This window comes from Rhinatrema bivittatum, chromosome 12, assembly GCF_901001135.1.
Source record: "Rhinatrema bivittatum chromosome 12, aRhiBiv1.1, whole genome shotgun sequence".
NCBI classification, from domain to species: domain Eukaryota; kingdom Metazoa; phylum Chordata; class Amphibia; order Gymnophiona; family Rhinatrematidae; genus Rhinatrema; species Rhinatrema bivittatum.
Genome location: NC_042626.1, coordinates 8,629,359 through 8,656,143, shown reverse-complemented (window position 1 = coordinate 8,656,143; position 26,785 = coordinate 8,629,359). Strand labels below are relative to the sequence as shown.

The 26,785-nt window shown below is 45.6% G+C and overlaps 1 protein-coding gene and 1 long non-coding RNA gene across 6 annotated transcripts in view; one reads left to right on the top strand and one right to left on the bottom strand.

The window, feature by feature from the left end:
* Positions 1 to 21,035, bottom strand: part of WNT2B (Wnt family member 2B) — a 57,908-nt gene extending 36,873 nt beyond the window's left edge. Inside the window, exons 1-4 of one of the 5 annotated variants that reach the window (XM_029573451.1) lie at positions 20,939 to 21,032; positions 19,138 to 19,186; positions 14,544 to 14,711; positions 13,606 to 13,986 (exon numbers count right to left, since the gene is read on the bottom strand). In XM_029573451.1, coding sequence (XP_029429311.1) covers positions 13,606 to 13,748 — 143 coding nt within the window. In that variant the 5' untranslated portion in view covers positions 13,749 to 13,986; positions 14,544 to 14,711; positions 19,138 to 19,186; positions 20,939 to 21,032. Of the gene's footprint in view, positions 1 to 13,605; positions 14,403 to 14,543; positions 14,712 to 19,137; positions 19,187 to 20,938 lie in introns of those variants that run through there. The other 4 variants (XM_029573454.1, XM_029573455.1, XM_029573453.1 and 1 more) reach the window with 4 other exon arrangements.
* Positions 21,036 to 21,987: 952 nt separating this feature from the next.
* Positions 21,988 to 26,785, top strand: part of LOC115074459 — a 57,110-nt gene continuing 52,312 nt past the window's right edge. Inside the window, exon 1 of the long non-coding RNA XR_003852249.1 lies at positions 21,988 to 22,214. This is a non-coding gene — a long non-coding RNA (uncharacterized LOC115074459). The remainder of the gene's footprint in view (positions 22,215 to 26,785) is intronic.

Here is a 26,785-nt window from a genome sequence, read left to right as displayed (position 1 = left end):
AGTGCCCATCGCCACTAAGTCCTCTCTGACTTCTGTTATAGAGGCTAATAAAACAGATTTATGTTGTCGCATATCAGCGAGAAGTTCCAGGAACCACTCACATAGCTCTGACCTGGACGGGAGGTCAACGGAATCCAAACCAAGATGGGAAGGGATGGAAGGGGCCTCCTGATTCTCTTCCTTCAGGGTCTTCCCCCAAGATCGTGGCCTGCTCAGATGCATGCTTGCTAAAGAAAAACTGATTCAGATCTATTGTTTTCCTCCGGATAGCCTGCTTGGACAAGAATCCCCCTGTACATATCTGCTCGGACAAGAATCCCCCTATCTCTACCTGTCAGACAAGAATCCCATATCCATATCTGCTCGGACAAGAATCTCCCAATCCATATCTGCTCAGATAATAATCCCCCTATCCATACCTGCTCGGACAAGAATCCCCCTATCTGTACCTGCTCAGACAAGAATCCCATATCCATATCTGCTTGGACAAGAATCCCCCTATCCATATCTGCTCGGACAAGAATCCCATATCCATATCTGCTCAGACAAGAATCCCCCTATCTGTACCTGCTCAGACAAGAATCCCATATCCATACCTGCTCGGACAAGAATCCCATATCCATATCTGCTCAGACAAGAATCCCCCTATCCATATCTGCTCAGACAAGAAATCCTGGTGGGATGGAATGGTTCATACTGCTTTCCAGTGGGAGCCTTACAATATTCATGCAAAGCATGCTAAAATGTAATTACAATGAACCTCAAGGATGCTGTAAATATGTAATCAGCTCTCATTTGAAGCATTTTTCCAGTTTAATCTTTCCTGAGGTTGGGCTGCATGTATACATAAGGCATTCTGAGCAGGGGCTTCACAGACAGGGTTGCCAGTTTGCTAGAGTTGCACTCTGCCTTGTTTATCTTAAGGATCTTCTGGGAACAATATCATTTGAAATGAAAAAGAAACAATACAGTTGCGTCTAAGATAAACATAGAATAGTACTTTTAAAGCAGTACTTTGTCCTAGTTGGAACTGGTGGGTGCACAAATTGGTATTGAAGAATGTACTGGACAAGCACAGAGGATGCTTAAAGGCAGGGGCATAACGCTTGGGACTGAAACAGAAAATACTCACTGGTGGGGCAATGAGGGGTAAAGCCTGGGACAGACACAAGATCCTTCCTCACTGGTGGGGGAAGGAGGGTAAAGTCTGGGATAAGCACAGAGGATCCTTAGCTGTAGGGGAGTGAGGGGGTAAAGTCTGGGATAAGCATAGAGGATCCTTAGGTGTGGGAGTGAGGGGTAAAGCCTGGGATAAGCACAGAGGATCCTTAGCTGTGGGAGTGAGGGGTAAAGCCTGGGATAAGCACAGAGGATCCTTAGCTGTGAGGGAGTGAGGGGTAAAGCCTGGGATAAGCACAGAGGATCCTTAGCTGTGAGGGAGTGAGGGGTAAAGCCTGGGATAAGCACAGAGGATTCTTAGCTGTGAGGGAGTGAGGGGTAAAGGCTGGGATAAGCACAGAGGATCCTTAGCTGTGAGGGAGTGAGGGGTAAAGCCTGGGAGAAGCACAGAGGATCCTTAGCTGTGAGGGAGTGAGGGGTAAAGGCTGGGATAAGCACAGAGGATCCTTAGCTGTGAGGGAGTGAGGGGTAAAGCCTGGGAGAAGCACAGAGGATCCTTAGGTGTGAGGGAGTGAGGGGTAAAGCCTGGGAGAAGCACAGAGGATCCTTAGCTGTGAGGGAGTGAGGGGTAAAGCCTGGGAGAAGCACAGAGGATCCTTAGCTGTGAGGGAGTGAGGGGTAAAGCCTGGGAGAAGCACAGAGGATCCTTAGCTGTGAGGGAGTGAGGGGTAAAGGCTGGGATAAGCACAGAGGATCCTTAGCTGTGAGGGAGTGAGGGGTAAAGCCTGGGAGAAGCACAGAGGATCCTTAGGTGTGAGGGAGTGAGGGGTAAAGCCTGGGAGAAGCACAGAGGATCCTTAGCTGTGAGGGAGTGAGGGGTAAAGCCTGGGAGAAGCACAGAGGATCCTTAGCTGTGAGGGAGTGAGGGGTAAAGCCTGGGAGAAGCACAGAGGATCCTTAGGTGTGAGGGAGTGAGGGGTAAAGCCTGGGATAAGCACAGATGATCCTTAGCTGTGAGGGAGTGAGGGGTAAAGCCTGGGAGAAGCACAGAGGATCCTTAGCTGTGAGGGAGTGAGGGGTAAAGCCTGGGATAAGCACAGAGGATCCTTAGCTGTGAGGGAGTGAGGGGTAAAGCCTGGGAGAAGCACAGAGGATCCTTAGCTGTGAGGGAGTGAGGGGTAAAGCCTGGGATAAGCACAGAGGATCCTTAGCTGTGGGGAGTGAGGGGTAAAGCCTGGGATAAGCACAGAGGATCCTTAGCTGTGAGGGAGTGAGGGGTAAAGCCTGGGATAAGCACAGAGGATCCTTAGCTGTGAGGGAGTGAGGGGTAAAGCCTGGGATAAGCACAGAGGATCCTTAGCTGTGGGGGAGTGAGGGGTAAAGTCTGGGATAAGCACAGAGAATCCTTAGCTGTGGGGGAGTGAGGGGTAAAGCCTGGGATAAGCACAGAGGATCCTTAGCTGTGAGGGAGTGAGGGGTAAAGCCTGGGATAAGCACAGAGAATCCTTAGCTGTGGGGAGTGAGGGATAAAGTCTGGGATAAGCACAGAGAATCCTTAGCTGTGGGGGAGTGAGGGGTAAAGCCTGGGATAAGCACAGAGAATCCTTAGCTGTGGGGGAGTGAGGGGTAAAGCCTGGGATAAGCACAGAGAATCCTTAGCTGTGGGGAGTGAGGGATAAAGTCTGGGATAAGCACAGAGAATCCTTATTGATGGAGAAGTGAGGTGTAAAGAACACAGATGAAGCAGTGTCTAAGGTACTATAGTGCGTAGGGAAAACTGAGATAAGATGGGCCTTCTGTCAGTTTCTTTGTTTCTGTAGCACTGTATATACATCCTAGCGGAGAAAATAATGTTTTCAAGTTATGCAAGTCTAACATCTTGCTGGGTCAGCTTTAGGGCTGCACAATCTCTGTGTAGCAGAAAGGATGTAAGCCACTGGGGGAGAGTTTCTCGTGTGCTCCAATCCTCAAATTCTAGAGACAAATTATTGTTGCTTCAAAAGTGATTTCCTCCTGCTGAGGATGTGTAGCATTAAAGCACACATCTACATTGCATGTAGCACTACATTAGTGCTGCTCACTTTGGCGGGGGGGGGGGGGGGGGGAGAATTTCAGCCTGAGCCCCGGGCATGCTGTGACCCGGGGCTTGAAAAAGTGGGCAGGGCGGGGGCAGCACCGAGGCCTCCTGCACAGCTGTCGTGCCAGGGGCCGGCGCTCGCAACCTATGCCTGCCCAGAGGCAGGCACAACTTGCATAACAAAGATATGGGCGGGGGTTTAGGTAGGGCTGGGGGGCGGAAGGAAAGTTCCCTATGAGGCCGCTCTGATTTTGGACCGGCCTCGGAGGGAACAGGGAAAGCCACCAGGGCTCCCCTAGGCTTGGCGCGCGCAAGGTACACAAGTGTGCACCCCCTTGCGTGCGCTGACCCCGGATTTTATAACATGCACGGGGCTGCACACGCATGTTATAAAATCGGGCACAGATTTGTGCGCTCCGGGTTGCGTGGACAAATCTATGCCCGCACGTAGTTTTAAAAATCTGGCCCCAAACGTATACGGCATCAGGGGAGGAAGTGTTCCTGGCAGGGATAGATTTCCCAGGATTTCATATTTTTTCAAAATTAAAATAGTGGATTGTGATTATATTTTCAGCTTTGAGAAATTCTGCCGAGCAAACATAGCAGCATGGCTCCCAGTTCATCAGGGGCCAGCTGTGCCTCATTGGCGGCTCTGTGAGCCTGCACTTCTGACTTCCCTGAAGAAGCCGGATCTATTTTAGATCAGTTTTGATCCGGTGCCATCAGATCAATACATCAGAACTTGGTTTTCCTTAAGGAACAATTCAAAGTAAACCGGTAAACGTGCCTGCAAATCAAAACTGAAATATATTGCACAAAGTTCCCAAGTAAGGAGAGTGTGAATTTTTTAAATCCTTTTTAGTTTTATTTTTCAGGTGTTATTTGCTATATCTGCTGTTTTGAAATATTTTATTGGTGTTTGGGACATTTAAAAAAAACTTGTGTAAGAGTTTTTAATTATTTGATCTTTTATTCATCAGCTCTTTTTGAAATAATATTATTAGTATGCTTTAGTATTATGATTATGTATTTATTTTATTTCTTGATTGTATTGTTTGATGTTTGAGGAATGGTGATGGTTCTGTTTTTTCATTGTTGCACTGCATAGAGTGTCTGGCTTCTTGCAGTTTCCAGTTCAGTTTTTGTCTGCGCATTTGAATTTCTACTTTATGGTTGCTCTATTCTGTATTTGGTAAGGGTCTGTTTATGTTCTGCATGTGTGACTGAGGGGAGGCATTCTCCTAGTAGGAAGTATATTAGTGGTTTAGGGCTTTCAGAGGGTCATGTACACACCCCACTCACATCACAATAGGCCTATACCATATGGGTTCCAAGCGTCTTTTTTGCAGGGATTCCTGGTTGGTATCACAGCAGTGCATGTAAATATAATGTAAGGGATTTTTTACCTCAGAATATGGAACTTTGATATTTTTCATGTAAAATATAAATGCATAACTCTTGTGTGTGTGGAATGGGGCAGGGGCACCTAATACCCTTGCACCAGCCATTGGTGGTAGGGGGTGGGGTGGTGGTGTTAGTTTTGAGAGTTTCTATCACTGACGGGAGCTGAGCTTTTTTTGGTTGGGCCGGGGACAGAGAATGAATGATGGGGGGGCAGCACAGTAATTTTTCACACAGGGCAGCAAAAAACCTAGCACTGGCCCTTCCTAAAGGAGCCTCAAAGCAGCATTTGGGAAGACTGCTTACCCAAGGGATAGGAAGCAGAAGCTTTCCAGGGGTAAGAGCATTCATGTTTTACACTTAAGGCTAGATTTTAAAAGCCCTGCGCGCGTAAATCCTCCTGGATTTACGCACGCAGGGCACTCGCACGCCGGCGCGCTTATTTTGCATAGGCCACCGGCGCGCGCAAAGCCCCGGGACGCGCGTAAGTCCCGGGGCTTCGTAAAAGGGGCGGGAGGGGCCTGTCCAGGGGCGGGTCAGGAGGGCGGTCCCGAGTCCCCTGGCACTGCAGCCTGTGCTGGGGGATGCAAGGCGGCGCGCGCAAGTTACGCCTGCTTCAAGCAGGCGTAACTTGCCCAACAAAGGTGGTGGGGGGGATTTAGGTAGGGCCGGGGGGTGGATTAGGTAGGGGAAGGGAGGGGAAGGTGGGGGGACGCGAAAGGAAAGTTCCCTTCGAGGCCGCTCCGATTTCGGAGCGGCCTCGGAGGGAACGGAGGCAGGCTGTGCGGCTCGGCGCGCGCAGGCTGCCGAGTGCCGATTTTGTGCAGCCTTGCGCGCGCCGACCCCGGATTTTATAAGATACGCGCGTATCTTATAAAATCCGGCTTACTTTTGTTCGCGCCAGTTGCGCGCGCGTACTTTTTAAAGATCTACCTCTTATTGTATTTTAGAGCACTGTAAACTTCTTTGGGGATTTTTAATAAGAAAGGTGCTATAGAAGTATAAAATGAAATTCTCACTACAGGTTTATTTTTATTTTTTATTGTTTTGAAATTGATTGTGTTTGTGTTATGTATAATGTTTGTATGTAGTATATGATGTTTGTTATAGGCAGAATAGAAATGTTTTTAAATAATACAGTGCATCCTAAATGTATGTATGGGGATCTACCCTCACCCTGCCTCCTGCATATTGCTTGTGCTTTTGCTGCAGTGCCCACTGATTGATGCAGAAAGGATCCTCTGTGCCAGGACACTCCAGATGCCTACTGCGCACCACAGCCAGGTCTGGTTGTCAGGTTAAAGAAAGTAAGCAGATTAACCTGGTTCTTTGATGCAAGGTAGGCTGGTACATCCCATGATTACTATACATCTAACTGGAAGTCATAAGCCAGGGCTTCCCAAACTTTTAGCCAATGTGAACCCATTTTGGTACTTGAGTCAGGGGCGTGCGCTAGCTCACGTGAGGCCTGTGAGCTAGCGCACGCCCCTGGATTTTATAACTTGCGCACGCTGCCGCACGCATGTTATAAAATCCAGGGGCGCTCGCAGGGGGGGTTGCACAATTGTGCAACCTGCGCATGCGGAGCTGAGCAGTCTGCCTCCGTTCCGTCCGAGGCCGCTCCGATTTCGGAGGGATTTCAGAGGGAATTTTTTTATGGCCCCCCAAACCTTCACCTCCCTTCCTCTACCTAACCCACTCCCCAGCCCTAACTAAATCCCCCCCCCCCACACCTTTGTTCAGAAAATTACGCCTGCCTGAGGCAGGCGTAACTTGCGTCCACCGGCCAACTGCCGGCGCGCCATTCCCCGGCCCGGGGGCTGATTCGGAGGCCTTGGCCACACCCCCGGAACACCCCCAGGCCGGCACCACACCCACGGCCCCGCCCCCGGAACACCCCCAAATGTCGGGACTTACGCGCATCCCGGGGCTTTGTGTGCGCCGGCGGCCTATGCAACATAGGCACGCCGGCGCGCAAGTCCCCAGTGCGCGTAAATCCGGCTTGATTTACGCGTGCAGGGCTTTTAAAATCTGCCCCTTTGAGTTTGATGTTTTAGAGGTAGGGACCTTTATTCTCAGTTTTTATTTATTATTTTTCTGGGAACTTCAGTATTATAACAAAAGAAAATCCAATGCAAAAAATGACTTTATTATAACACTTAGGAGAAAAACCAGTTGAAAACTCACTTTTCCACAGAATCTTTTTTGTTATGACATCGAAATTCCCAGGAAAAATAAAATAAAAACTGAAAACTGGTTAAGGATACATTGATCTGTTTTATGTATTTATAGACATTTGCTATTCTGCTTTTTTTTTTTTTAACCAAGGATGGTCTCAAGGCAAATTACAACACATTTATTAACAGACAATACCATTTGAATTTGCTCTATGAATGAAGGTAGATTTTTTTTTTAATGTTGGCACCTGTGAGACACCGTAGTAGCTTTCATCTGTAATTTAGGGGGGATGAGCACATTGACGTTGGGTGTATAAACAGTTTGATTTTTATCAAGGTGCTATGTAACCCTGGAACTTGTACGGCACTAAACCTACAACTTAGTGCGAACAATTTAAAATCATGGAAAGTTTGCTTGGATACTTAGTCCTTTTAAGCTCAGCATTCAGGCCCCACCACCTTTCAACTGAACCTTGCGCACTGGGACGGCAGGGCCCAGGATCCAGGGCCCAAGCTTCTTGGCACTAAAAGTGCCAAGAAACTGTGATGTCATGGGGAAATGTTAAAGCTGCCTTCCCATTGGTTGGCATCTCTTGATGCATTAAACCTGCGCTGGGCGATTTGACACTGAATCCCAGCACTGCCTTTTTCTGGAGCGTTTTCCTGAAATTGTTGGAATGGTCTTTTACATTATTAATACAAATTAAGCCCTGTACCTCTGCCAGAATTACCTCTACATTTTCTGACCTAGGCTGCAGCTTGCTTTTGGTTGGAAATAGCAGGCCAAAAAGCTCTTTTGCTTCTTGCTTGGAAAATGGCGCCATCTGAAAGGAGACTTTGCTAGATGCGCTGACGTCTGTACTTTGGTAGAATAAATAACACTCATTCCAAGACAGAAGCTTTGCATGACATCGCGCATCTTCCAGGAACCAAACTGCCGTCCAGCAATTCCTAAAGTCCTTCTGAGTCAGTGAGGGTCAATCCTTAAGTAGCCAATATTTTAATAATTTGATATTGTTGACATAATGTCTGTTTAATTTTTCCTCACCATATAAACAGTGTTCCAATTTCCCCTAACCCAAGTGACTTATAAAACCTTTACCAAAAGGGGAAAGACCCTCGCTGTGTCTTTTAAAGGAGTGAAGTAATAATATTAACTGTTTGTTGTAATAATAATCTCCTAAATCTACTTCTTGTCAAATCTCCAGTATTGGTCTAAACTTCTGGGAACAGAAAACCATGTTGTGGTTTGTTTTTGTTTTTTAAATGTACGGGCCAGGATCAAAACTATTCAGAGAGAACCCATTTCATCCCAGGCTTTCCAATTGTTTTGGCAAAAAAAATAAATTGTTGTCCTTTTCCTACAAAAACACTGACACCGAAGATCTTCAGTAAGAGAGAAGGACATCACCCTGTTCTCCTACCAAATTTCTCTCCTAATGGTTTTTGGTATTTGTCTGGGATATTAAAAAAAAAAACCACCTCTGAACTGACTTATGGAAGGCAGAGGAGGCTAATCGCTGACGAACATGCTGGGCTATGGAAGGGATCTGCATCACTAAATCATCAGAGTAAAGGTACAGAGCCATCTGATAGCCCAGCAAGCTTTGTAATCCCCTTTTCCAGATTTGCGTTCCCCCCTCCAATCCATCCTCCTTCCCATCTGCTTCTCATTAAAGCTTCAGCACCAGGACAAGGCCCCCCCCCCCCCGTTTCCCAATTATTCTCACATGTGCCAAGCCCTGCAGCACCCTCCTATGGCCAAGAGAAGAGGATGCCGCTCTTCCGCTGATCCCCCGGGGTCCGGGGAGCACAGACCGCACACCGCAGGAGCCTTTCAAGAATGTGGCATCTTGTAGCTGCAGGGAAGGAAGATCCCTACCATCGACCGGTCGCCTCCGTTTCTGGTTTCACCAGGGCTGTAGCCACCTATTGTTACTTTTTATTCTCAATGTAGTTAACAGCAGAGTGAGAAAGGGAGAGTTCAGCTGTGCTGTTCTGGGGCTGATTCAATGACGTTTTCCTATCGCGCACGCAGCCACATCCCCTGGGCGCCCAATGCAGTATTTAAATGAGGGGCTGCGTAAAAAAGGGCGCATAAGGGGGGGAATTGTGCGTCCATAGTGCTCAAAAGCATTGGGTGCTCATAGTTGCAATGGGTGCATAATACGGGCGCGCGTCTTTATCTCGCGTCTTCAGGCCAGTTTTTCTGTTATCTTTGCTGAGGTTGCTGAAGTGCCTTATATTAAGCTCCCCTTGCTATGCGCGTCTAAATTGTGTGGCCATAAGAAAATTGTAGGGTTGTGTTTTTTTTTTTTTTTATCAAGCCATTGTACATTTATTTTTCTCTACCATGAGCAGTAAATTAAAATGTCACAACAATAACTAAATGATCTGGAAAGGGGAACGACAAGTGAGGTAATCAAATTTGCAGATGACACAAAATTGTTCAGAGTAGTTAAATCACAAGCGGATTGTGATACATTACAGGAGACCTTGTGAGACTGGAAGATTGGGCATCCAAATGGCAGATGAAATTTAATGTGGACAACTGCAAGGTGTTGCATATAGGGAAAAATAACCCATGCTATAGTTACACAATGTTAGATTCCATATTAGGTGCTACAACCCAAGAAAGAGATCTAGGTCTCACAGTGGATAACACATTGAAATCGTCGGCTCAGTGTGCTGCGGCAGTCAAAAAAGCAAACAGAATGTTAGGAATTATTAGGAAGGGAATGGTGAATAAAACGGAAAATGTCATAATGCCTCTGTATCGCTCCATGGTGAGACCGCACCTTGAATACTGAGTACAATTCTGGTCGCCGCATCTCAAAAAAGATATAATTGCGATGGAGAAGGTACAGAGAAGAGCAACCAAAGTGATAAAGGGGATGGGACAGCTCCCCTGTGAGGAAAGGCTGAAGAGGTTAGGGCTGTTCAGCTTGGAGAAGAGACGGCTGAGGGGGGATATGATAGAGGTCTATAAAATCATGAAAAGACTTGAAGGGTAAATGTGAATCAGTTATTTACTCTTTCAAATAATGCAAGGACTAGGGGGCACTCCATAAAGTTAGCATGTAGCACATTTAAAACGTCAGAGAAATTTTTTTTTCACTCAATGCACAATTAAGCTCTGGAATTCATTTCCAGAGGATCTGATTAGGGCAGTTAGTGTAGCTGAGTTTAAAAAAGGTTTGGAGCAGTTCCTGGAGAAGTCCATTAACCTCTATTAATCAAGCCGACTTAGGGAATAGCCACTGCTATTACTGGCATTAATAGCATGGGATCTATTTAATGTTTGGGTACTTCCTGGGTATTTGTGATCTGGATTGGCCACTGTTGGAAACAGGATACTGGGCTTGATGGACCCTCTGTCTCACTCAGTATGGCAACTTTTTATGCTCTTATGGTAACACAGAGGACCATTTATTTGTATTTCCCATGAGCCCTTGACTTGCAAATTGACTTTATCTCTGGGGCTGGAGTTACATTTTCTGTGTTAAAGTTATACGTTTTGGGTGCGCTAATCTCCTTACTGCATTAGATGGTGGTGTAGTCCTCCCAACCCTACGTAAACTTGTGCATTAGGCTGAGTGCACTTTATTGCATCAGCCCCAATCCTAAAAGCTGAAGCAGCAGCTGCTCTTCATTGGACAGGGAGAAGAAATAAACAATCATGGCAACTGTAAATGTGAAAGTCAGATATAATTATAAATCATAAGCACTGCTTCAATGCAGGCCTGATAAAGCCCACGGCACCAGGTGGCTCTAAGCTTGGAGTGAGGTGGGGAAGCAGGCCCTCTGCTGAGAATGATGAGAGCCTGATGAGAATCGGGTCACTTTCAACAGAGTGAGGAAGAGGGCATGTGTGAGTGAAATGCTTCCTTTGACCTTGAGCGACATCGGCCTCCTCTCTCACAGGCTGTGCCCCGGGTATTGCACCCCTAGGCTGCACGTGGCAGGCGATGGGGGGGGGGGAGGGGCGTCTCGTTACTGCTTCACGGATCCTCGTACTTTACCGGAAGATTATTAAGAAACGCTCGATGGGAAGCAAAAAACGGTGCAAGGGAGCTAAAAGTGGGAGATTAGCCGGAGATGTGGCGTCAGAGCTGCCTGCAGAAACACGAAGCAGAGCCCCTTCATGGGAAGCAAATGGTTTGATCTCAGTTTTGCTCGGGGGTCCGACGGTAAAGCTCTTAATGGCAGCGGTGCTTGAAAGGTGTCATAAAAACAAAAAACAGAGCTAGGAGAGGGGAGAGACTCGAGGCTGGAGGAAAGGACTTGCTTTTCTGCCTTTCCAGTAGTTGCAGAGGAGGGAGGTAGAGAAGGAGCTGCCCCTCCTGCCCTGCACGTGCCCGTGTGGGGGGTAAGGGCAGCAGACATTAGGGACAGGAGCAGACCCAGCCGTGCAGGGAGGCAGTGACAGCAGGGCAAGCGCTGGAGGTCTCCCCCTGCAGTGACCTGGTCATAGGGATGGACCTGCTCCTGCCTCTCTGGGACTCTTCAGATCATTAGAAAGGGGTTTGATCGCCAGTGCTGGATGCACTGATGAAGTCAGCAGTGCCAGGACTCTCGTGGGTGACGGAGGGCACCACGCATGCAGCTGTCACCCACTAAAGAAAAGGAAGGGTCTGCGCGTGGGCCAAGTGAATACTTCCCACGTTAGATTAGGTGTGTGCCCTGGTATAACCTTGGCAGACCACAACATTCCTTCTTTTCAGAGGTGCTTATTTTTTGCTCACTTCTGAAAGAAGGATAAGTTTGCTTTAAGTTTTTAAAGACAACTTGTAATATCGGTTGATCTCCCCCTCTTAGTTTTACACTTTTGAAAAGTGAATCCGTGTCCTCTAGGCACTGAGGTGATCTGCAGCTCTGCCACCCTTAAATCTCTCCCCAGGCGATTGGAAAGACGCCTTACATGGGGGTCGCTGGTTTTCACAAACACATAAGAGGAATAATAAGCTATTGCAAGACTTTCATTGCAACAGCTCCTCTTAAAGAAACAAAAAGATACAAAAAATAAACGAAAGCTCGCCCGTTTCCTTTTCTGCTAAGAGTTCAATTTAATGCTAAAAGCAGTACAGCTCGAGTAATGCTAGGATTTTCAGCAAATTACGATTTAATTTCAAAGCTATTCAGTGTACTTTCCTACATAGCAAAAAGGTCAGCAAACAATCTGCATTTGAGACCTAATTCCAGGACTAACTCACCACAACTGGGACCAGCTTTGTGCACTGAGCTGATGAAGGCAGCAGAGCTGGGCACACGTGGAGGGAGTGAGTCCAGTGTAAAGGGTCGACCCTTACTTCTCTAGCAGGACTCACTAGGATGACACAACCCTAAAGCCCAGTGCCAGACCGGTTCAGCCCTACAGTTCACAAGCTTCAGTCTTCGGGTAGGTCAGCCCCTTTTTGTGCGTTATTACCTTGTGTCCAATATATTCCCAAGTACATTTCTACTTACAATAAGAGCAGTGGGACCGGGAAAGGTCATTGATAGGCAGGGAAGGGAATAGCCAGGGTTTATTTATCGATGAGCCCTTTGCTGGGGCAGGCTGCACTGGTCAGTTGTTTGGCAAGTTAAGCGGAAGCTGTGTGACTTGTAATTAACACCTGACAAGATACACTTTGAAATGCGAAAGAAAGATACAAATAATGCGGGTTTTAAACCAGAGAAACCGTAGGGTGCTACTCATTTGGAGATTTTTGCCTTTAAGATGTTAGGATTGTTCCCCTTCAAGCCCCACAAAGATACGCGAGGAGCCAGTGTAGCAAGGAACGGATGTTCTGTGGGGATTGGAACCCTTGAGCTCAACCTAAACGCGGGCTGCATCAGCTGGAGGTCCACCCAGCCCAGCAGAGCCCAGAAGTGCTTCCTCTCGGCGATAAGTTTACCTAACTTTCCCCCCAGGAGCTCCCCCGCCTTCACCACCTCCTCCGGCAACAGGTCCCACGACTCCACAGTGCGCTGAGGGAGAAAGCACTTCCCAGGATCCGTTCTGAATCTGCCGGCTGTTACTTTCAGGGAGGGTCCCCCTGTTTTAGGATTATTTGAAAGGATAAATGAGTCCTTTCTTTACGGCTCCTGCCCACTCATGATTTTATAAGCCATCATGTCCCGTCTCAGCCCTCTCTTTTCCCTAACCTTTGATCATTTTGCATGCATTTTCTTTGCTAGAAATTTTGTATTATTAAGCAGTTGCATTTAATTTGATCAACATCAGTCCAGTACTGGTTGGAAGTGAACCTTCAAACCTAGGCAGCTGTGACCCTCATGTGTCCAGTCTGCTGACTGTAAGATTAAGTTATTTGCTAAAACATAATCAGAAACCACGAAATTATATTTTTGGCTGAAAGCCCCTTCTGTGTATACAAAAGCTTCCTTGGATGGATTGCATCAGGGTAGATGTTAGTTGCATATATAGAAAGTAATTAAAATGCCTGCAGGTCAGCTACAGTGCCCTGAGATCTGCCGATCGTGGCGCGGCCGAAGGAGAAGCCACGCTCCGGGACACCGCTGCCCATTGTCTCTGGCCCCGGATTAGCCTTTTCAATTCGGAGATCTGAAGATTTCAGGCTGGAAAGTGATCTGAGAATTATCTCTTCCTAGCATTCCTCACATTTCAAAGCGAGCCTGGCAAAGGCTGCCAGCCCTCCTAAGCTCCATTGCATCTCCCTTTTCCTATTCTCCTTTGGGGATTTATTTTCTTTCTTTTTTTTTAAGGCTGGCACACATTTTTTTTTTTTTAACGAGTACAATTGAAAACCACACGGTCATGCAAAACCCAGAGCTACAAGTGCAACATGTTTTGTTTTTTTGAGAACTTACCACCAGGAAGAGTCCACTCTGGGTGTCAGAGTCAGCAGAATCAAAAGGAAGGCGAAGTGAAGTCTGCAGGTGGCAGGGGGGCACTCGGGAGGGGGCTGCCGGGCAAGCGCGGAGGGGTCTTCAGCACCGCTTGCACCAAGCATAGTAACTCCCGATGCAGCCTTCAACCCGCAGAAATAAGACGGCGCGGTCCAGTGTCCTTAGGGGGTGCCGGTAGGTCCACGGATCTTTTTTGGGGGGGGCTGCTGCCCTCGGGCTCTAAGAGTCTGCGCCTGGCAGGGGCACTTTGCTGCTCTTCTTCTCTTGATTAATCAAAGGTGAACAGAGAAGGCTCCATCAGCAGATGAATTAAACCCTCCTGGAGGTAATGAGACGAGTTTTCTGTGTGGGACAAAAAGACGGAACAAGATGAGAGAGAGGCAAAGCCGACCACATTTCTACAGCTGTAATTAAAAAACAGTTATGTTTGCTCGACCAGAGAAATCGGCAGATGATGCGCACGGGGGTGGCTGCAGCAGTGCCCAGGGGATTCACCTTGCAGGAGGCTCCGCACCACCTGCGCTGCCGCTGAGCCCCGGAGCCAGCCCGAGACGCAGTAATGTGAGAGCCCCTCCCCGGTCCTAGCGCCCTCCCGCTTCCAGCCCTCGCCCAGGGGATCCTGGCAGGAGAAGCTCCAGACCCTCACAGGACGAAAGAAAAGGAGTTTGGGGAAAGCTTCCTCTTTCGAGGAGGGGTTTGGGTTTTTTTTCCCCCTCCCACACACCGCCTGTACGTGTCACTTTAAGACAAGATATATTTAAAACATTTCTCATCCCAGCTCAATAAATTACATCTTCTGTTAATAACGGGGGAGATCATTGTCCTTACAAGTGCTCTACACCTGTGCTACAGCCGGTTTGGGGTTTTTTTTTTTTAACTATAAGAGGGGAGTCTATTACCTTCCGAATGAAAGATCTTGAATAATGTTGTACAGATGCTACTTCCAGGGATGTTGGCTGCTCATCGCCCCTCTCAAGGCTATGCAGCTTAGAGCCGTCAGACTAACGAAATACATTTCCCGAGGAGGTCTGCACCGAAAAGCAACGTTTACTTCTGCACCTGAAACGCTTTGTTTAGCCATCGATAAGATAAAGTCACAATGTGCAGCCCTCCACTTAGGTTCTCATTAAAAAAAAAAAAAATCTGTGCATCAAATATTATTGCTCTGTTGGTTTCATTCTGTTTTTTAAAACACAAAATAAAGACCTACTCAGTTAAAAAAAACAATCTTGGGGGAGCAGTAGCATCCTATTAGTTGTATTTCTGAGGTTTTAGGAATGAAAACTTCTGCAGAGTATTTAATGCCCGAGGAGTCTGGGTCCTGTGCGCGGGGAGCGGGACAGCATCTAATGCAGGAGTCCCCCTCCCCAGTTTGGTAAATGTTCCTTGGTACCCCGAAGAGCTTATCTTCTGATCCTTCCTAGGAAACCGGTAAGGGGGGTGATGCTGCTGTGCGGGTAGTCACCAGAAACCAGTCCCGGCACCCGCCCTTAAGTCAGCCCGGGAAGCTCGAAGCTTAAGGAAGAACCAGGAGATGTGGAAGAGGGAAAACAGCCAAGGGGCAGGGGACTTGATGTTCGGTGAAACAGGCAGTGCTAATTGTTAAGTACATCTTGCTATTTTCCCTTTGCATAGCCTCTCTGCCCTCCATTATCCATTCCCTCCTACATTGTTTTTGTAACCGCTAATAAGACTAAAAATAAGACTCGACACGCATTTTGTTTAGAAAATCCTGTGTCTGTGTATTGCCTGCTGAGTGAGTGACTTGCAGTTGGGGGGTGGGAGTTAGAGACACATTAGCTGCTCTCAGCTCTCCGCTTGTAGCCTGGAGTTATAGCGAAGGAATGTCTGTGGGAGCTGGACAGGTTACATCGCCAGACAACCTCCAAGCTGAAGGCTCCTGGTAGTCGTCTGCCAATTGCAGCTGCAAGCCCCTGATTCCATTAGCTGAAGAGGAGGAATGGGAGGCAGCTCGGCCACCACTGCCCCTCACCCCCTCTTGGAGGGCTATATGAGGGCTGTGACTGGACTAATACTCCTCTCAACACATCATTTAAAAAGAAATAATTCAGCCAGCAAAGGTTCTTAGCAGTCTGCTTTTGCAACCAGCCAGCTCTAGAGGTGCCTCCGTTCTGTTCATCATCTGAACATTGCGTGAACACCACCTGACATACTTCAAGTACTCATTGGTTAGATTCATCTCCCAGTGGGGGGAAAACAAAGAAAAGTGAATTTGTACTTTCTAGAACAATTTGTAAGGACAATGGTACATTCCTTGGAGTGAGTCAAATGAGCCAGGTGTGTTCAAACCGGTCCTTGGGGCTCCCACAGCCAGTTAGGTTGTCATATCTGTAATGAATATGCATGAGATTTATTTGCATGCACTACTTCTTATTCATGCAAATATTTTTCAAGCATATTTCAGCCAATCATAACCTGATTGGCTGAAAGGGGGGGGTGGAAGAGAGGCCCCCAAGAAACAGTTTGAGCACCCCTGAAATGAGCAATAATCCATTCCAGTGTGTACAAAAAATAGCCTGGTGTGAGTATTGCACTTATAAAATTATCTGGAAGGAATAAAAGCTGCAGATTGTGTTACTCTTCAAAAGTGAGCCCAGAGGACATTTTGATGTGGTGATCGCTCATTGTCAATGCTGCCATCCCATTGGTGAATGCCCTTAAAGGGGTGATATCATGACTCTCAGTGCTGTCCGTCTGTCTGTCTGAAGGGAGGTAGTATGTTCTGCGATTTGAGTGCATGGTGTTGTGTGGTGGTGGTTGCAATTTACCAGTTTCACGCCAGTCCAGAAGATGGTGCAAGGTCTAGAGGAACAGCATTCCCTCCACCAGGATGCTCTTACTTCTTGTTCTTATCCAGTTTCTAATGGGGTTTGACCTGTTTTTCAGGTGCAGAACACCCTCTTTATTATTAACACTCTGTCTCATGCATGCAAGTCTTGTGGATTATTTTAATTGTATTTTGTATTGTTTGACATCCTCTTTTGCTTTGTGTCTTTGTTTTTGCTTTATTTTTAGCTGAAAGTGTGTGGTGCACATTATAAGCTACTGTTTGTAGAAAATGATAATTTTGGATTTAGGCATCTTCGTACCTTTTTATTTACTTATTTTGAATACTATAAGGTGAATTTTAAAAGCCAGATACGCGCATCAATTAGGGGATGCATGCACAAATCGGGCTGGCACGTGCCCACTGAATTTTAAAAGCTGCCGAGATGCACGCCTACCTCTGGTAGTGGACACAGCTCACTCAAATTTTAAAAAGGGATGGAGTCTGGGTGGGGAAAAGAGATGAGTACAGGCCCTGGTCAGGTGCCGTGTAAGTTTACTTCTGGTATGGAAGAGGTGTAAGTTAAAAAAAAAAAATCATGTCCATCAGGGCTTTTAAGGCTCTGGGGTAACTGGGGGGAGTCTAAGTTATTAAGCTAGGGGAGTTTGGAGGACCTAGCTCTTAACTGGGCAAACAGGTGGACAAACTGGGGAAATTGGCAATTGTGCACGCCCCCCTTTTTAAATCCCCCGACTTGCACAATAGAAGTGGGATTTGTGTGCCTATTTAAAATTGGGCGCACATGTGCATGCACCCAGGCTATTAGATAACATGCGCACAAGTTATAAAATGGTCGCATCCCTGGCTGCATGCTGGTGCCTGTGGGCAGGTTTGAAAGTTACTGCCCTGAAGGTAATTGTCCAAGGAGTTACACGTGTAAATGTAACATTTATGTGCATAACATGCACTTTCATGTGTATAATCTATGGACAATACAATGGCAAATATTATAGCAATTTTTAAAAGCCCACTTAAATGGGTAAAGTGCAATTACACATGTAAAACCCGATTTTTAAGCATGTAAATGCTTTTAAAATGAAGCCCTTAATTTTATCGAATTGCAGAAAGTAAGGCATGGGAATCAACACAGGATGCGTCACAGGAAAATGAGTGGCAGAGGGGTACTTAACTGCTACCTGAAATGGCCCCCTTCCCAACAAAAAGAACCGCCCCCCTCCTATTAATGTCTTTACATCCTGGCCTTGCTCCAAGTCCCACAAGATTCATGAAACTTAGAGCATGTAGGAGCTGTTTTGGATTTATCAGACACATGCTAGCACAAAGCAGTCTGAGGATTCCCTAATATCCTGGAATGTTTATGACTAACAGTGTTAACAGGGTGCGTTCAGCACTGATCAGATCTCTTCTGGGCATCTGTAAAAATTTATTCGGCTGGCAAGCTTCCATATTCAGTTTTCCCTGGTAAGCTGAGCCCTGGAGGCAGGCTAAGGAATCTGCAGCACTATTGTGTTCACTTCAGTCCCCAGCAGGTGTCGCTGTAGGGTGGGAAACACCTGGGCACCAAGATGAGCATTTGATGCCCAGTGCACAGGATGCTTGGGGCCGTCTCCTTGCTCAGGTCTTTGTACACAATGCTATACTAAAAAAAAAATGATAAGAAGCTGCCAAAGAAAAGTGTGAATGTGGGGCCAGAATGAGCAGAACTGCTGCAACGGTATTAGGCACTCTTGGAGCCCCTCCCCCCTTCCTAGAACAGAACTGGATATTAAGCTTTGCTTTATGCATATTGGTTCTGTGCAAATACATTTCAGATATCAAGTCACCGTGTCTGATGAAGGGGGCACCTGTGATTTTTGGGGAGACTGCAAATTCATAAGTCAAGAACTCCATGAATTTTAGGAATGTGCAGCCTTTTTTTTTTTTTTGGTTCAGGACATTTGATTTTTTTGCCCTGTTTCCGGGCCAGATTTTGTTTTCAGGGGTTCTTTTTTGGGTTATCTTTATTTGCCAAAATGAATAATCCACACACTTTTGGATTGAGATGATTTTCAACTCAGATAAACGGATCCAAAAATGGGCTCATTCAGATCAATTTCACCATTTGGATTATCGGAATGCACATCCCTAATTCATTTATAAATGAAAAGAAATCCATGCTGCATTGTCTGACATGGCCGGGTGCTTTCCCATACAAATACAAAATTCAGATTCTGTTGTCACCTCAGTGACATAAACGCCTTTCATTACCAGGCACTTAGGGGTAGATTTTCTAAGGTGCACGCACATGTTATAAAATTGTTGGGCACATGGGCGCCAAATTTTGTAATCCACGCATACAGCACACAAGGTGGGGGGGGAGATTTAAGCAATTCCCACACAGTGATGCATCCCAGCCTTCCCAAGTTCCCTTCCCCTTCCCCTCTCCTCTCCACCTCCTAAACTTACCCTACCTTACCTTTTTTTTTTTAATTATTGTTCAAGTTGCTGCTCCTGCCGGTGCGTGCTTCCCTGGCACAGCGGCAAATGGCTGCTGTGCTGGTGCCTCCAGCCCTGCCCCTCCCCAAGCCTTGGACGCGCCCAGCCACGCAAGTCACCCCCCGGTTTTTACACGCTTATGGGGAATAAACTTCGGCCTTTAGTGAAGTTACACCAAAGGACACTCAGAACCCTTATAGCAAACCTACTGTTCCAAAACAGCACCAACTCCCGGAAATCAAACAGCAACAACGCTACCTATGAAAAAAGCAACAAAAGTAAATATTATACAGACTCTAGAGCACCAATACTACTACTACCATTAAACATTTATATAATGGTACAAGCTATATCCATCGCTGTACAGGTGCACATAAGAAAGACTCTGCAAGACAAATAAGCATTTGGAAAAACATTTAAAAGTCTCAACAGTGGGTTAATAGGTGCAGTTTAATTGAAGGCAGGGACCATTTTATCTCATTACCAGGCACTTCATGAAATAACACAAAACCCTGTAGAAAAAATACACTCAGAGCATAACTAACATTTCTTATTGGGAAAACAGAAGAAGTGGAGTGCTATAGATTACTAAAGAGACTCTACACAATCCGCCTCACCTCTGTCACACATGCATATCCCAGACAGACCATCACCGAATACAGAACAAGGGACCACAAATTAGAAGTCTGGGAACAAAAGCTGCGCTGCTATCCATTCCAGCCTCACCTCCTCCTCTCCTGCTCCTTGCAGCAGCCTGGGGGAGGAGGGGAAGGGCTGGATTAGGGAGCAGAGTAGCCTCCCACCCTTTCCTACCTTTCCTTGTGCCACAGGGCAAACTTTAGGAACAAAGCTGAATGCTCGGGTCATGTCAGAGGTAGCAACGCAAAGTGTTAACGAAGAAACATAAAACCTAGCACAGCAAAATAAAGCTGAGGTGAAAAGTGTACTTGGTGTGGCTGTTTGTGCACAGGAAAGTTGGGAAGATGACGTGAGTAACAGCGCTGAAGGCTTTGCTGCTGCCCTGGGCCATTCCCTAGTTTGGCCAGTGGTTAAGCCGGCCCTAACCATGAGACATGGAGCTGCTGGAAATCATGTTCGGGGAACATGCAGGTCTTGAGAAGTTGCCTTTTACTTAGGTCTGATTCAATCAGCTCCTCTCCATCTAAATGATTAAAAAAAAAAGGGTTGGGAGAAGAATGAGAACCAAAAATGTTCACCTTTTAAAAATGCAGCGGACCAAAAGTGTTCTGAATGTGAGTGCATGTAAAATATATAGAAATGTTTAAATAATTGTGCTCTGAAAACGAGGCACTTCAAAAATGAACTCGTCCCTTTCCCTGCCCCGATAGGAAACAAGCTCCGGAAGGAGATTAGTGACATTGTGGGGTTCCCCTTTATAGAGGACATAAGCACCCTGAACGGTTTGCTTTAAAGGTGAAGGCTGCAGTTCAGTCAGCGAGGCTGATGCTATAAGGTGGGAGGAAGGCCTTCACCAGACTTATACCCAAGATCGGCACCGAGCTGCAAGATTCAGCAGGAGCAAGATTTATCCAAGAACATTTTATAAAATCAATCTTTTGGCGAAACTTGAGCTCCTTCTGCGAGAAAGTCTGTTTTTGTGCAACATTTCTTGCAGGCACATAAAGCCATTGAGTGAAATCGTTTGCATATTATTAAAATGAGCTGGTAGCAGGCAAAAGATTGGGGCGGGTCAGGCCCCTTCCTGTGGCAAACTGTGTGACTTTGGGTATCAACCTCAAGGTCTGCCCTCCTTCAGCCAACCATTTGGATATTTCTTTTTTTTTTCTTAAGCATCCATCATAGGAGCAAGGGGATTGTTACCATATGGTAGGACATGCACGGATGCAAAATATATTTCTCTTTGAATCTTATCTACGTTTGTGCCCCGCTTTTTTTTTTAAGAGCAACTCAAAGTGGCGTATAGCCACGAATTGGATATGCATTAAATAAAGACATCATTAAAACCATAAATAAAAATGCAGTTCCAACCTGAAGTTTAAAGAATCAATTTCTGCCATCCCACGCCCATTAAAAGGAGGAGAATGCCTCGGGCGCCTTTCTATAAGAAGATATTGTACTTGAATGGAATCCGCTTTGCAATGTCTGAAAGGCGGAATCTAAATAAGATGGATAAGAGTGCAGACTCGCACAGCTGAGAGAAATAATGCAGACTCGCACAGCTGAGAGAAATAATGCGAAACACGGCACGGAAGCTCCCAGGATCCCGAGTAATAAGCTTCCTTTCATGTGCAAAAGTCATTACACAAGGGTTATATTTACTTTTCACGTCAAAGGTAGGCATTTTATTATAACCCTCTCCCTGCATTTTAACTGTTTAATTGTTACTTTTCAAAAATATCCGTTTTCTTTCTCCCAAGGCCACTCTTTCGGAACCGTAAGGGTAAGGCTGCCCACATTTTCCAGGATGGGCTGAGCCAGTCCTGATCCTACCTCCCTCCCTCCACTGTCTACAGGAATTTGTGCTTCCGGCTTTGAATAGGGAAAGCAAGGCCATGCATGCCCTGGGAGTAAAACCAGGATGGGATCTGTGTGCTGGAAAAAACAGAACCAGTTTGCGACCTTAGAAGGGCCAGTAGCAGTGGTTTCTGATGATGAACAGCACAGCAAGAAAGACAAACCTTGACTGACTTATCTCCCTAGTGCTGGGAGCAACAAAGTAGCTTATAAGAGTTTAAAAGATTCTTTTTTTTTGCTTGAGGAGTGAAACAGAAGACCTTCAGAGGGGGGGGGGGGGGGAAACGGTGCCTGTGGATGTTTTTGTCTGCAGCTGGCATTCAGAACAATTATTTAAAAATAGAGATGTGATGGAGTGGCTTTTTTTTTTTTTTTGCATGACCATGGTGGGGGGAGAGGAGATGGCAGATGGTGACCAGATAAAATTCCAAGCAATTTTTTTAGGGCGATGGAGAACTGGATTTAATTGCGATGCCTGGCTAGCGGACCAAGAAAAATATTGATGACGGGATTGTTTTGCACACAGTGTTTGCTGGCTGGCCGGAGGGTGGGGGCGGGCGGAAAGAGAACGTCTCCAGTTCACAAGCTGGGGCTGCATCATGGAGCTCGTAAAGAATATCAAAATCCCAGCAAAATAACAAACACGCCTGACTTGATAACGGCGATTATTCAATTGACCCGGGGCATTTTCGGCAAGCAAAGGAATTGTGGGCTCCTTAGTGAACGAACACCCTGGTCCTTCTATCCAACACATCAGCGAAGCATCAACAAACCTGTTGGCTATGAAAAGGTGAAAAAAAATGTATATATAGCATAATTTGACGTCTGTAAGAAAGTTTGCACTCTTGCTTTTCTCTTGGGAGCAAGACTTATGTGTTATTTGCAGAAGGAGCTGACGCTCTAGAAGGCCCTTGCGCCCCTGAGAGCTGATGCACTGTAACACCTGTGAAATGCTTTACCTTGACTTGATTAAGGGTTAAAAATAAGGGCTTGGATGCTGTCCGAAGAAAGCCGCAGCTTGTTGCAGGTCAGAGAGAGGGACTTGTACCACTGAAAAGCCAAACTGGGGAGCCCTGGACCTGTAATTTTTCCTTGCACAAAGCGGGACTTCCTCCTTTCCTCTGAGCATGGGCGAGAAGGCAGCTTCAGCTTTCTCAGTCACTTTGCCTCTGCAGTAATCCAGTCAGAGGAGAATGCACTTCAGCCTTGTAAGTTGCTCAGAAATTTGAAAGGATGTTGGGGAGAGGGAACAAACACAATTCTGTGATCTTGAGGAGGGGTTGTTTTAATTTTACACTGGCTTATTTACCCTGATTAAATACATGTGTAAGAAAAAAACCCTTCTGGTTCAGCAGAAGAGTAGGCCAGAAACTGCATGTGGGCCCTTCAACAGCTGTACTCGACCCTTAGATCACATTTACACATTAAAGTTGCTAAATTTATGACTGCCAGCACTTTATTTTTTTTAGGATAATAATTCTTAGTTACATTTATATTTCTGGAGCTTAAACTGGGCCATCTGTTGATAAGTTGATGCATCTGACATCACTGGATAGTAATGAGGGTGAGCATTCTCTTGGAGCAGTGGCACGGGAAAAACACAGCCTGGTCTTGCTAATCCTTTTTTACTCTGCAGTAATTCTGTGCAAACCACCATGGTTGTCGTGCGGAAACTGAGCTTCAAGCCGTGGTGTAGGTGCACGTAGGAACTCAAAGTGACTTTTGGCCCAGAGAAGGGGCACCTTAATATAGTCCAGTGGGTTCAAAAGTGGAAGCCATTTCTTCTGACCAAGTACATGAACTGCTTTGATGTAGCCATAGCGGGACAGTTTTTATAAAACCATAGAATCAAACAGCACCACCCCTGTGTGAAAACATTTAAAGACGAGCTGTGTAACCCAGAGGTGTGGGACACGGCTGAATCATAGCAACTCGACCTGAAGGCAGATAAGGCGAGGATTTATATCCTTTTGCTTTTCTTCACTATAATGCTGCAAATTTAAAACATACGGGTGCTGGTTACATGCTCCTAATCACAATTTGTATCACCAGTGTCACAGAGAATATAAAGGTAGAAAAGGCCCATGCAGTCTACAGACTCAGAGTACAGTGCGAAAGACACCAATTCATCTCTGGCTTATCCCCTGTGATCCCCTGTGCTTACCCCAGGCCTTACTCTCACCCCTAGGAATCCCCTGGGCTTATCCCAGGCTTTACCCTCACCCCTAGGAATCCCCTGTGCTTAGCCCAGGCTTTACCCTCACCCCTAGGAATCCCCTGTGCTTACCCCTATCTATCGCCCGACCGCCCCCTTCTCGCCCCTGCCCCCTTTAGTGCAGGGTTCATCATGTCCACAAGGAATGATGAATCCTGGCCTATGTTAGCTGGATAAATTGAAGGCATTCTGAGGTGGAGTTAAGTTAGTCGATTAATTCTGATATTCAGAGTTAGCCAGAAAATGTATCTGACTGACTAGTCTTAAAGTTAGCCTGATTAGTTTAGTTTATCCAGCTAACTAGGATTTTATCTGGCTATATTCAGTGGAGCGCCTAATTGGCAGTGCTGTGTGGAATATCTGTGATAAGTTTAGCCGGATAAATTTTCCACCCGCCACATTGCTGAACGTTAGTCTCCTAGTTACCTAAGTAGATTTTTCTAGAATTCCCAAATGGGGTAACTCATGAGAACTTGGTTATATGGCATTGTTTTGTTTGCCTCCGAATTCTACAGAATAGAGATCTTCTATGGACGGATCAGGGTAGAATGATGTCTCCTCTTCTTTTGCATTTTATAATGAGGTTCAGTATTTTACTAGTTTTTAAAATCTGGTGAGCTATTTACTTCAGGTGGAAAAAAACAGTTCCATGGCACTGTCGTATATGACTTAGAGAAATGGCCTACCACCCACCCCTGTTCTTTGAGTCTACTGTGCCAGAAGCCTCCTGCCACATTAAGGACTCAATATGCTAAGGGCCTTGACCCACAGGCAAAGAACGGCCCCCACTCCTAAAGACTGAGACCCCTTGTATGTAGAATTGTGTTGTGATGTATAACTCCTTAGCGTGGTGTTATCTACCATGTGTTATAAACACACAGCTGCTCTGCTCCTCACTGCCAGTCACTTAACTGGCTAGCCCTCTCCCTGACTGCTACTTTCTGACTCCCTACTAGCACTGAAAGCCAGATTGCACTATTACAGAGAGAATTTGAAACGAGTAGTTAATAACACACAGCACAGCAAAAGAAAATAGCCACAGGGAAGTGTAAAGATTCATCTTTCACAGGAAGTTGTGTGCTCTGGAGTTAATTTTTCCCCCCTTCTTAAAAATGCACCATTATTTCAAAGCCGACAAATAGTCCTGCAGAAATGACCTTTAACTCCAAATAATCGGTAAAATCTTATCTTATAATCTCTCAGGAAGGTGGACCCAAAAATGAAAAGGCTTTGTCCGTCACCCACGCTCCTCCTGCCGCTACAGACTCTCTCTTGTTATTTCCATGGCACTAACCAGTATGTCTTGCTTGCTTATACCAATGTAGAATAATCTACCAAATCAAAAAAACAGCTTCTCATGGATGGTTCCTTACCACCAACTGCTCAAGATCCGCTACTCTGAGACAGCATCTGGGTTTATCAATACATCTCAACTCATAGTGTCTGTTTAGGTTAATTTTTTAAAATATTGTAAATGGTGAAAGCTTCTACTTCAAGCTTATGGATAATTCATCACTGATCCGTGGAACTGAGCGAGCAGCACAGTGCACTCTGATTTTGCCCTGTTTTTCTGCTCTTGATTCCCCTAATAGATCATCATTTTGACCTATTTGCAAATCTCCAGTGATTTACAGTTCTAATATAAAATCATTTTAATTGTATTCATTTTCAACTGGAATACTGAATCGTTGCTTATTGCCTTTCTTTTTACATCTGTCAATTTCATGTTCAGTTCAGATTATTATATTTCCTCTTGATGGTTTGGAGTTTAATCTGTGATTTCATAGTCTGTTTAATTATAGACTAATGGAAAATTTTGGTGCTTCTTAATTAGGGGGTTTGTTTATCCTTGTCCACCCATGACAAAAAAAAATGTAAAGGAAAATGACATTGAATAACTTTTATCTCACAATAGAAAGTGAACTTACTTTTTTTTTGTTGTCTCTTGCTGTCCATAGATGGTTTACAAACCATAAATCTTTGCTACTTGCTTTGTTTTCAGTCTCAGAGTGACCGGATCCTTAATTCCATCTGTGAAGATAATGCACTGTTCAAATTCCTTGCAACACCAAGAATTCATGTGATGTGAATACTCCTGTTTCAAAAAAAGGAGCTGCAATGCATTTCTGAGCTCCCTGGTCATTTTCCAGGCATTGATGGATTTCACAAGATTTTCATTCACCTAACTGGGTCTGAAAACTCGCATCAGACTAGCTCTCCCGTTCCAAATTACAAGACACAAATGCTGGATGTATGCACCGTAGCCTTCATATCCCTTGTCTCAGATCTAAACTGAAATATTACATTACAATTTATTTATAATGCAATTTATTTATAAAACTTTCCCACTGGAAAGAAAGGCAGCTATTTATAGACTAGAGACTATTGTTGAAGCTTGCACTATTTTTTAAAGCAGCCTCCTAGTAACCCACAGTGCCATGATCTCACTAATGCCTCTGCGTAGTCACTAACGAGAACAGCAAATGTAATATGCCACGTGCAAAATGTGAATTCTGTCCTCAATTCCCTTATGGAGTGAGCCATCTGTGGAAATTCAAAAGGCATTTTACCTTTACTGTGCATGAGGCTTTCCTGTTTTCATAGAGTAATGCTGCTTTTATCTATCGCTTCCAGGTAGTGTGTGTGTATGTGTGTACATATAGATATAGATATAGGTATTTGTGAGTGTTTTAAATTAGGGACAGAAATGAAGAAAAGGGTGCATGGGAGTAACCTGCTCAGTGGTGGTTACTGCCCTTAACAATATGCATGGGGATTACTTAACCAATCAGCCTTGATGCTTTTGATGCAATTGCTCTCTGCTTTGACGGTGTGGGGAGAAAAGGGGAATTGGATTCAGAGGACGACCAACACGTGCCCTGACTTTTACAGTCTGGGGTACTGATACACAGACATAAGGGAAAAAGCACAGGACTGCTTCTAGGGACAAGTTCAAAAGCAAAGCACAACAAGCAGCATTGTCTGAATTTTCAAGAAGGCTCCTCACCCAGTAAAAATGTTGCTTTGTTAATATATAAGGCTTGGGGTTATGTTACTACCCTTAACAGAAACATGGGGGTATCTGCATGGAGCGGCAGTTACTACCCTTAACAGAAACATGGGGGTATCTGCATGGAGTGGCAGTT